Source organism: Nanorana parkeri, unplaced genomic scaffold, assembly GCF_000935625.1.
Source record: "Nanorana parkeri isolate BGI_ZX_2015 unplaced genomic scaffold, ASM93562v1 scaffold94, whole genome shotgun sequence".
In the NCBI taxonomy this organism is placed as follows: domain Eukaryota; kingdom Metazoa; phylum Chordata; class Amphibia; order Anura; family Dicroglossidae; genus Nanorana; species Nanorana parkeri.
Genome location: NW_017306362.1, coordinates 485,405 through 497,128, shown reverse-complemented (window position 1 = coordinate 497,128; position 11,724 = coordinate 485,405). Strand labels below are relative to the sequence as shown.

At 46.6% G+C, this 11,724-nt stretch overlaps 1 protein-coding gene across 1 annotated transcript in view; it reads left to right on the top strand.

Annotated features, from left to right (window-relative positions):
* The first annotated feature begins 7,566 nt into the window (after positions 1-7,566).
* The window catches only part of LOC108783935 (EF-hand domain-containing protein D2-like), a 20,797-nt gene continuing 16,639 nt past the window's right edge, over positions 7,567-11,724 (top strand). Inside the window, exon 1 of the mRNA XM_018552647.1 lies at positions 7,567-7,826. Coding sequence (XP_018408149.1) covers positions 7,609-7,826 — 218 coding nt within the window. The 5' untranslated portion in view covers positions 7,567-7,608. The remainder of the gene's footprint in view (positions 7,827-11,724) is intronic.

The following is an 11,724-nucleotide window of genomic DNA, read 5'->3' as shown; positions in this document are numbered from 1 at the left end:
ATACACTAAAGGTGCTCAAAACTCTTTTTGTTTATTGTTTGATATAAATAGTTGGATGGAGAAATGCTTTAATTCCTGTCTGCTTTTTTTATTTTTATTTATTTTGTATTCACTTCCTGTTTTGTTAGCAAGATGGGAAGTGACTACCGTATCTCCAACAGAGACACAGACAAAAACGTTTTGTTTTTGAGATGAATGGGAAGGGTTAGATTCTGTGGTCTTTGTGTTCTCGTTGAAGTTCCTGTTTTTTTTCCCCCAAGGCTACATTTACACAGGGCTTTAGGCTGCGGCTGGGGATGCCTTTGGCAAGAATCTACGGATCCCAGGTGGGTCCGTACAGAGTCGGACGCTGTGGTCATGCAACTAAATGAGAGGGTGACAGAGGCTGTATCCGTCAGCGGCAGTCCATATGTAATCGTACATGGTACAATTGCATGCAGTTCGGGATAGATGATTGTCATTGGACACACAGATTGCATCCAGAGACAATCCTCTATGCCGAACCGCATGTAATCGTTCCCTGTACAATTACATGTAGACTGCTGCTGAGAGATGTGGCTGATGTCACCCTATCATTAACTTGAATGGGCACATCGGACACACAGCCCCATGTGAATGTTGCCTTACTTTCTGCTACGTTGCCAGGACAGGAAGTGAGGGAAAATATCTGTGGGGAGACTGTGGTAAAATCCGGACGAAGATGCTAATATGCCCCCACTCCATCCACAATTAAAAAGAAAAAAAAAAAGTTTGAAATTCTACTTGTGCACATCTTTGAGATATAATAATTTATGTATGAATATTTGCAAATGGTTCTGTTCTGTCCAGCCCAGCTGTCTGTATCCCCCGGTATTGCAAAGTATGCTGCATCTGTATAAACCTTGTAAGACGCTCAGAAAATGTATACGTTACATAGTGATTAAACTGGACAGTAAAATGGTGATTGCACACTGATGAGTGGGCTGGGTATGATTCCTTCTGGGTCATTGTGGGAATTAGAGTGTTCATGTAGATCTAGAGCACAATGGTGTGTGTGTGTGTGTGTGTGTGTGTGTGTGTGTGTGTTATGTAATCTCAATCAGATGACCACATTGCTCATTCAGGGAAAATGTTCTTGTAAAGTATGAAGAATTACAGATTTCTGGTGACATATTTTTTACTAAGTCTCTTTGTAAAGGGTATTCCCATGACCCCTCCTGATACTCGCCATGCAACGCTCCTTTCTTTGTCGCAGCCCGCGCTCTAATCCCTAGTGGCGGCTGGTCTTGAACACTAAGGGGCACGGTTACTGTTCTCAGTCCCTAGCAGTGTCCTATAGAAGCAGGTCACATGCTCCCCCATACCCAGAAGCACCTGGTATTGTTGCTGGCTGCGGCGTCGGGTGGAGCGTCAAGGGAACGCTGGCAAGGTAGGTATCCGTGGATTCGGTTGGGGTGCTGTTTACAAAGGCACTGCCACTTTGGCCTGAATGGGCAAGGTGATATTGTCTCTTTAAGGGCACATGCATGCTATACTCCACATATCTTGTGTGTTTTGAGGGATGCTGCGGTGTGTTGTTGTTATAACTCATTGTTTACTTTTTTAACTTTGTGTCACAAAATGACATTCAACTCTTTGCACAGCTATAGTGCAGTGCATTGTATGGCAATATTGACCTGCTGCATCTTTACACAAAGCACATGTATAATGTGAACAGGGCACACTATAAACATGCCTGGTGTGAACGAGCCCTAAAGGTTTTTGTTGATGGCATCAGTTTAAAACACTTTTCAGATCATTCAAATTGATTGACAGGCACATTTGACCTGCGGTTGGCTTCCCTCTGACTTGCATTGACCTGCTTCAAGTGGGTTTTACATGTCCATAGACTTGTATGGGAATGCAAAATGCCACCAACCTAGACCTCACTGCAATGCAAGTTGCTTGGCTGTCTGACTTCAACATCTTCAGAGATCTGAAGGTCTATGTACTGCAGGATGTATTTTGGCGCATCTAGCATAACTTTAATGCCGCAGTGTACCTGGGTTACAATAGAGTTAATTACGTATCACTCCAGTGACTCCCTGCAAGCAAACAAGGAACAAATGTACACCATTGTCCAGCATGCATGCACGCTTAGGTTTCCATAGGCACCCAAAGTGATTCAGACATGTTTGCTCATCCCTTTGTGGCCTGATGACATCATTCAGCACCTCATCACACTTTGTCTGATTTCCTGCAGTAAAACGTTTGAATGTGTGGAAATGCAGTTCAAGTTTGACAGGGAAGGTTCTCATTTATCCAGGTCATGGTATGGCTCTGGGGTAGGAAACCTTGGCACGCCATCTGTGCTGAACCTACAAATCCCATCATGTCTGTGGATGTCAGTCTTCCAATGCCTCATTGAATGTGGCTAACTACTACTAGCGTTTTTAGAAGAAATCGCCATTATATGTGGCCAGTTCACATCTATGGGCTGTAATGTAGCGTGTATTTTTTTAAAAAGGGGATCTGAAAGGACCCATCCACACCAACGCTGCGCTGCAATGGGCACATACTTGTAAACGAGCCACAAGTCTCACTGATGCAAACGGCTTAAACCAGGGGTGCGCAACTCTGGCGCTCCAGCTGTTGTGAAACTAAAAGTCCCATGGGGCACTGCATGACTGACAGTTACAGGTATGACTCCTAGAAGCAGAGACATTTTGGGATTCGTAGCTGGATGGCTGGTTGGGGGGACTTTTTTTGTGCCTTGTGGTGATCGGATTAATTTGTTTTAGTGCCCTGAATGGCTGCTGGGCATCAGCATTTTGATAACAGCTGTTTGTATCAGTCCCATAGCAGCCAATCGGATTCAAACATTCACTCTCCCAGCTGTCTCATCCCATTGCAGACTTGAATCTGATTGGCAGGTCCTAAAATATGCAGAAAACTCAAATTGTTGTGTAGAATTTCTTCAAACCGCAAATCCCCCATCAGCCCCGAGTATGTTTGTTTTTCTGTTTTGGATGTGCTATTTATAAACTGTGTACTTCTGTTTTCTTATTTTTTTTCTTGCACAAAGGTTAAGAACTGCCCAATTTTACCCTTCATTAAATCGCACATACATATGAAAATCTCTGGGTTTACCCAATATGAAAGCAGATGCATCATAACTGTCTTGCTTCACAAAGTATTTAAATTTAGGAGAAGAATCTGGGTTAAAAAACAAACAAAAATAAAACGGTTCCTAATCCTCCTACACTACTACTCCACCACTGCAGTGTCAGTGTGACTCACATTGCAGTAACGGTCTTCTTTTAAATCACCACTAGAGGGGGCCAGTGCAATTGTTTTGTAGGAAGCCCTGTAATACTTTGTAACACTTATTTACAATTTGCAGATATTGTCACATTATGTTTTGTACATTGCTGATAATCTATTTTTACTGATAAATTCAGTAGTTTAGAAGAATACAGTATATAGTGCCTGTTAAAGATAACTTGTACTGGCAAAATACAAAGGCTGACATTGCTGAACTCGCCTTTTAAAAAAAAGCCAGTTGCTTGGCTATTATGCTGATCCATCAGTCCTCGTACTTTAATTACAAATCACGAAAGTAAAGTCGTTAACTCTTACATGACACTTTTTAAGGTTGACTTCTTTGTGTAATGTAGTTGTAGCTCACATGGCTTGCTTTAACTTCTAGATGAATGTGTAATTGGTTCACTTCCTGTTTTGTTAATAAATGATGACATTGGATTGTTTGTGTGTATACTGTATGTATCTGTGTCGGTATTAAACTAAATAGCTGACCTTCTGTCAGCTGCCTGGCTGTAATACTGAACCTCTGGCTTCAGTACTTTACAAGCCGTTGACCTGAAGCTGACCAGGAACGACATGACCTGATTGGTTTACCTGTTCCAGGCTACAGCCTTGAAGTATTAAAGAATAAGGATCCGTATGACAGCCAGGCAACTAACATTTCCAGCCCCTATGTTTCTTTTGAGGCATTTGTACTGGATGTGCTGTAGGCACGGAGTAGTCATGATGGTGACCACTGACGCCTTAGACCAGCCTATCTCAACCAGGGTGCCTTCTGGCTTCCTCAGGGGTGCCTTGAAATCTTCACATCATCCATGCCTCCAATGATAAGAGTGCTTGTGATGTGAAGGGGGGAGCCCCTGATGTGTGAAGAGGGGCTCCTAATAATAAGAAGGTGGGCTCTTGATGTAAAGGAGAAATCTAAGGTGAGCCCCACATTTTGTTTTTGCAATTTTGCTTAGAGTTCCCCCTTTAAAAGTAACCATACCTGCCCCTCATTTTGGATAAGGATCTGGTATGGATTTTGGAGTGACCACACGTCCTTTTTTTATATTTACGGTTTTGACATTTTTGAACTGGGGTGCCCTGAGATTTTGCATACTTTTTAGAGGTGCACCGATAGGCAAATTTCAAAACCAAAATAAAAAAGTGTCAGGCCGAAACCAAATTTTTTATTTTGTTTTCTAATAACTTTTTTTAATTTTATATTTAATTTTTTATTAAATATTTTTTTACTTTTAGGGGCTTTGGGGAAATATAAGGGGGTCTAAACAGACCCCTGATAATCCCCTTTTTAAAATGGAAAAAGAGATTGAGGACACAAAGTCCTCAATCTTTTTTTCTGCAGCCCATTATAAATGAACAGGAATCCTCTATACTGAGTGCTCCTGATCATTCATAACATGAGGACAGAGTATGTTTACTATAACTACAACTATGAATGAACAGGAGGAGATGTAGATCACTTCCCATTCATTCATAATTGAGGATATAGTAACAGGACTCTGTCCTCAATTATTTACAAACACTCAGCGATCACTGATCCCTGACTGCTTGTACCCGCTCTCCACGCTGTCACAGGAGGCTGAGCAGGTGGTGTGGGAGGAGGGAGGCCGGCCGCTCACGGTGCTCTCCTCCCGCAGCGCTCAGCCGCCTGTGACAGTTTCTCTCCTCCCCACTGGGACACAGAGCAGCGCCTTTTGGGGAGGAGAGAATACACCGATGCACCGCTGTATCGGCCAGAAAATGGCACTTTCGGCATTATGCCAAAAGTGCCATTTTCGGCTGATATATCGGTGCAGCCCTACTTTTAAAGGGTGCATTGACTGAAAAAAAGATTGAGAAATGCTGCCTTAGACATACGCAGGGGAATTCAAAGTATGAATACCGATATTTTGCTTTTGGTACTCCCTAATATCGAGTACCGATACCAGTGCTCGGAGCCGGCTTCCTGGGCAAGCAGGGCAGCAGGTAATGAAATGCTGCCTTACTTCCTGATTGCCCAGGAAGTCGGCTCCATGTTGTTTGGCCGGCTTAATTGTGATTGGCTGGGAAGCCAATCAGGAAGCCGGGACATTGCCTGGGATGCCAGCTCCATGTTCCCCCTACAACACTGCCGGTCAGAGGAAATCTTCCTCTGACTGGAAGTTCCGGTATCTGGATAAGTATCGGAGCATTTGGGTGAGTACGTGTACCCAAATTCTTGGTATCGGCACTGATCCCAGTACTATTATTGGTCGGTATCGGTGCATCCCTAGTAAGTAAGAGGATTCTGTAAAGACTCTGAATCATTACTGAACCTGACGGGCCACACGCTTTACTAACGGATTGCTACCAGGGATCTGACATCTTAAGAGACCCTGTCACCTCATTCTATAGAAAAGTATTGTTAGAGCAAACTGCGTTACTACACCCTCTGAAGCAATCTATGGACAAGATTGCACTACAGGAAGTAGTAGTATATTGTTGTCACTATGCTGAGGAAAAAAGGCGATTTACGAGGAAAGATGGAACTCTATAAACTTTACACATTTAGGGATTTTCTTTAGAGAAACTGTAATGGAAGCCAAGGTGTCGCTGAGTATAGCTACGTACACTTGTAAAATGGAGGACAGGAAACGGTCTGGCAGGACCAAATCCACAACTGAACTACAAGAAGTCAATACAAGTGGACGCAACTGGATACTTAAAAGGGTCGCTACTCTGATTAGTGAAACTAAGAGATTTCACTTGGGTACGGGGTGCATGAAACCGCACAAATTCCTATAAAACACATTTTTTTAAAACAAGGTGTTCTAAAACCTTTGTGTGTGGTAGTGATGATGGTCTGGTCTCTATACTATATTGTTATGGTCTGTGTAGGATGGTTGATGAGGATGTGGTCTCTGTAGGATGGCTGATGAGGATGTGGTCTCTGTAGGATGGTTGTTGGTGATGAGGATGATGATGTGGTCTCTGTAGGATGGTTGATGATGAGAATGTGGTCTCTGTAGGATGGTTGGTGATGTGGGCAGTAGGATTGTTGATAGTGAAGGTGATGTGCTCTCAGAAGTATAGTTGATTGTGTGTGTAGTATGGGGTGATGATGAGGTGGTCGGTAGTATGGTGACGTGGTCCCTGTAGTATGGTAATGATAATGAGGTGGATGGTAGTATGGTGATGTGCTCGTTGTAGTATGGTGATGTGGTCCCTCTAGTTTGATGGTTGGTGGTGATGTACTCTCTGTAGTAAGGTAATGATGATGAGGTGGTCAGTAGTATGGTGATGGCGATGTGCTCTCTGTAGTATTGTGATTATGTGCTCTCTGTAGTGTGGTGGTGGGCGGGCGTTCGCTCGCTGTAGTAGTAGTATGATGATGATGTGGTCCCTGTAGTATGGTTGGTGAGGTGCTCTCTGTAGTATGGTTGGTGAGGTGCTCTCTGTAGTATGGTTGTTAATGATGTGGTCCATGTAGTATGATGGTGATGATGTGGTCCATGTAGTATGATGGTGTTGATGTGGTCCATGTAGTATGATGGTGTTGATGTGGTCCATGTAGTATGATGGTGTTGATGTGGTCCATGTAGTATGATGGTGTTGATGTGGTCCCTGTAGTATGGTGATGATGATGGAGGTGATGTGGTCCCTGTAGTATTATGATGGAGGTGATGTGGTCCCTGTAGTATGGTGATGATGATGTGGTCCTTGTAGTATGGTGATGATGATGTGGTCCCTGTAGCCCTGTAGTATGGTGATGATGTGGTCCCTGTAGTATGGTTGTTACTGATGTGGTAAGTAGTATGATGGTGATGATGTGCTAGCTGTAGTATGATGATGTGGTCCCTGTAGTATGGTTGGTGATGTGGTCCTTGTAATGCGGCGGCGATGTGCTCGCTGTAGTTTGATGATGATGATGATGATGATGATTGATGTGGTCCCTGTAGTATGGTGATGATGGAGGCGATGTGGTCCCTGTAGTATGGTGATGATGGAGGCGATGTGGTCCCTGTAGTATGGTTGTTACGGATGTGGTAGGTTGTATGATGGTGGTGATGTGCTCGCTGTAGTATGATGATGTGGACCATGTAGTATGGTTGGTGATGTGTTCTCTGTAGTATGATGATGTGGACCACGTAGTATGGTTGGTGATGTGTTCTCTGTAGTATGATGATTTGGACCCTGTAGTATGGTTGGTGATGTGTTCTCTGTAGTATGGTGATGTGGTCCCTGTAGTAGTCAGTGATGTTGCGGTCCCAGCATCCCCCCTCCTCTCCGTGCAGCGGTCCAGCCCCCGGCTCTCCTCCAATCCCGGCGCTCCTTACATCTTGCCGGTGCCGGTGTGGTCACATGACGGGTGCCGGGGATGTGAGCGCGACAGGTGTCAGCCGGCGGACGGAGACGATGGCTGGGGACGAGCTGGCATCCAGGCTGAACCGGCGGCTGCGGATGGGGGACCCGGAGGACGGGGAGAGGGAGCAACCCAGCATGAGAGTCTTCAATCCCCACACCGAGTTCAAGGAGTTCAGCAGAAAGCAGATCAAAGACATGGAGGGAATGTTCAGACAGTGAGTACCCCGAGCACCCCGGAGCCTGGAACCCGGGGACCGACACCCTGCACCCCATTCCAGCATCATACTTGTCCTCTGCATCCTATTCCAGCATCATACCCGTTCTCTGCACCCCATTCCACCTTCATACCCGTCCTCTGCACCCCAATCCTCCATCATACCAGTCCTCTCCATCCCTGCACCCCATTCCATCATACCCATCCTCTCCATCCCTGCACCCCATTCCACCATCATACCCCTCCTCTGCACCCCATTCCACCTTCATACCCGTCCTCTGCACCCCATTCCCCCATCATACCCCTCCTCTGCACCCCATTCCACCTTCATACCCGTCCTCTGCACCCCATTCCCCCATCATACCCCTCCTCTGCACCCCATTCCACCTTCATACCCGTCCTCTGCACCCCATTCCCCCATCATACCCCTCCTCTGCACCCCATTCCACCTTCATACCCGTCCTCTGCACCCCATTCCCCCATCATACCCCTCCTCTGCACCCCATTCCACCTTCATACCCGTCCTCTGCACCCCATTCCCCCATCATACCCCTCCTCTGCACCCCATTCCACCTTCATACCCGTCCTCTGCACCCCATTCCCCCATCATACCCCTCCTCTGCACCCCATTCCACCTTCATACCCGTCCTCTGCACCCCATTCCCCCATCATACCCCTCCTCTGCACCCCATTCCACCTTCATACCCGTCCTCTGCACCCCATTCCCCCATCATACCCCTCCTCTGCACCCCATTCCACCATCATACCCGTCCTCTCCATTCCTGCATTCCATTCCTGCATTCCATTCCACCATCATGCCTATCCTCTCTATCCCTGCACCCCATTCCACCATCATACCCCTCCTCTGCACCCCATTCCACCTTCATACCCATCCTCTGCATTCCATTCCACCATCATACCCGTCCTCTGCAACCCATTCCAGTATTATACCCATCCTCTGCACCCCATCCCACCATCATACCTGTCCTCTGCACCGCATCCCACCATCATACCTGTCCTCTGCACCCCATCCCACCATCATACCTGTCACCTCCATCCCTCCATGACCACTCCATGTATGTCACCTCTACCCCATACTGCAACCCACAGTGCCTGACCACTCCATGTATGTCACCTCTACCCCATACTGCAACCCACAGTGCCTGACCACTCCATGTATGTCACCTCTACCCCATACTGCAACCCACAGTGCCTGACCACTCCATGTATGTCACCTCTACCCCATACAACTACCTGCCACAAGCTTTCTACTATTTGCACACCAGTGCCTGACCACCCCATGTATGATCCCCCTATACCTCATACTGCAGCCCCTGTTGCCTGTTCATTCTTTGTATGTCCCCTGTACCACCTACTGCAGCCTGCAGTGCCTGACCACTCCATGTATGTCACCTCTACCCCATACTGCTACCTGCCACAAGCCTTCCACCATAATCACACCGGTGCCTGACCACCCTATGTATGACCCCTAAAACCCCATAATGTAGCCTGGCAGAAGCCATCACACTGCTGCCAGTCCACTCCATCCCTGCACCCCATACTACAGCCCACAGTGCTCCCCATTTACAACTCTGTACCCCATACTGCAGCCTAAAATAAGTCTTCCCTACCATCACACCACTGCCCATACTTTCGATCTTTCCATGTATGACCATTTACCCCATACAGTTGCTCGGCAGAAGCCTTTTTTTTACCTTCACACCAGTGCCCATTCATTCCATGCTTCTACCCCAGAATGCAGCCCAGCACAAGCGTTTCCTAATATCACACGAGTGCACCCCCTCCTATACACCACACTGCAGCATGGCACAAGGGTTCCCCTTCATCACACCATTGCTTCCCAATACCATGTATGACCCTGTACCTCATACTACATATTGCCTTTCCCTTGCCTGATATGTTTATGAACTTTTTTCCTGCAGACCCCACTGTTCATTCATCGTATACATAATCTCTAGACTGTAATAGTTCTGCATATCAACTAAAGCCTTACATTGTTTCAGAACCAGGGCTAGCAGTAGTGCCTTACTCACAGGAATAGCCTACTGTCCCTTGTCACCCGGTAAAACCCTAGCTCTACTTGCATTGTATGTTCCGCTAGTACTAGCACATGACCAAAGAGGGACCAACTGCTCTTGGGCCCATTGATTTAGAAGGTCCATGCATAACCACTGCTGCCCGTAATCTAGTGGTTGTGTGCCTCCATCACATACTGTACAGGACACATATGCCCTTCCAATGGTTTCCATTGAGTTATCTGCTGGTTTAGTTTCCAGATTTTAAAGGGTCCAGTCACCCAAGACTGGTATTTCAGTTGTAGGCAGAAGCTGGAGAGCTAATCTACCCAGCAATTTAGTTTTTCCTCTGGGTCTCTATTGGTGAGATCCGTGCACTAAATTTTGGGTCTGCACATCTGCTGTGGCCATATGCGAGGGGCTCACACTCTCCCTGATGGATTTATTTTATTATATCATACCTGTCCTCTGCACCCCATCCCACCATCATACCTGTCACCTCCATCCCTCCATGACCACTCCATGTATGTCACCTCTACCCCATACTGCAACCCACAGTGCCTGACCACTCCATGTATGTCACCTCTACCCCATACTGCAACCCACAGTGCCTGACCACTCCATGTATGTCACCTCTACCCCATACAACTACCTGCCACAAGCTTTCTACTATTTGCACACCAGTGCCTGACCACCCCATGTATGATCCCCCTATACCTCATACTGCAGCCCCTGTTGCCTGTTCATTCTTTGTATGTCCCCTGTACCACCTACTGCAGCCTGCAGTGCCTGACCACTCCATGTATGTCACCTCTACCCCATACTGCTACCTGCCACAAGCCTTCCACCATAATCACACCGGTGCCTGACCACCCTATGTATGACCCCTAAAACCCCATAATGTAGCCTGGCAGAAGCCATCACACTGCTGCCAGTCCACTCCATCCCTGCACCCCATACTACAGCCCACAGTGCTCCCCATTTACAACTCTGTACCCCATACTGCAGCCTAAAATAAGTCTTCCCTACCATCACACCACTGCCCATACTTTCGATCTTTCCATGTATGACCATTTACCCCATACAGTTGCTCGGCAGAAGCCTTTTTTTTACCTTCACACCAGTGCCCATTCATTCCATGCTTCTACCCCAGAATGCAGCCCAGCACAAGCGTTTCCTAATATCACACGAGTGCACCCCCTCCTATACACCACACTGCAGCATGGCACAAGGGTTCCCCTTCATCACACCATTGCTTCCCAATACCATGTATGACCCTGTACCTCATACTACATATTGCCTTTCCCTTGCCTGATATGTTTATGAACTTTTTTCCTGCAGACCCCACTGTTCATTCATCGTATACATAATCTCTAGACTGTAATAGTTCTGCATATCAACTAAAGCCTTACATTGTTTCAGAACCAGGGCTAGCAGTAGTGCCTTACTCACAGGAATAGCCTACTGTCCCTTGTCACCCGGTAAAACCCTAGCTCTACTTGCATTGTATGTTCCGCTAGTACTAGCACATGACCAAAGAGGGACCAACTGCTCTTGGGCCCATTGATTTAGAAGGTCCATGCATAACCACTGCTGCCCGTAATCTAGTGGTTGTGTGCCTCCATCACATACTGTACAGGACACATATGCCCTTCCAATGGTTTCCATTGAGTTATCTGCTGGTTTAGTTTCCAGATTTTAAAGGGTCCAGTCACCCAAGACTGGTATTTCAGTTGTAGGCAGAAGCTGGAGAGCTAATCTACCCAGCAATTTAGTTTTTCCTCTGGGTCTCTATTGGTGAGATCCGTGCACTAAATTTTGGGTCTGCACATCTGCTGTGGCCATATGCGAGGGGCTCACACT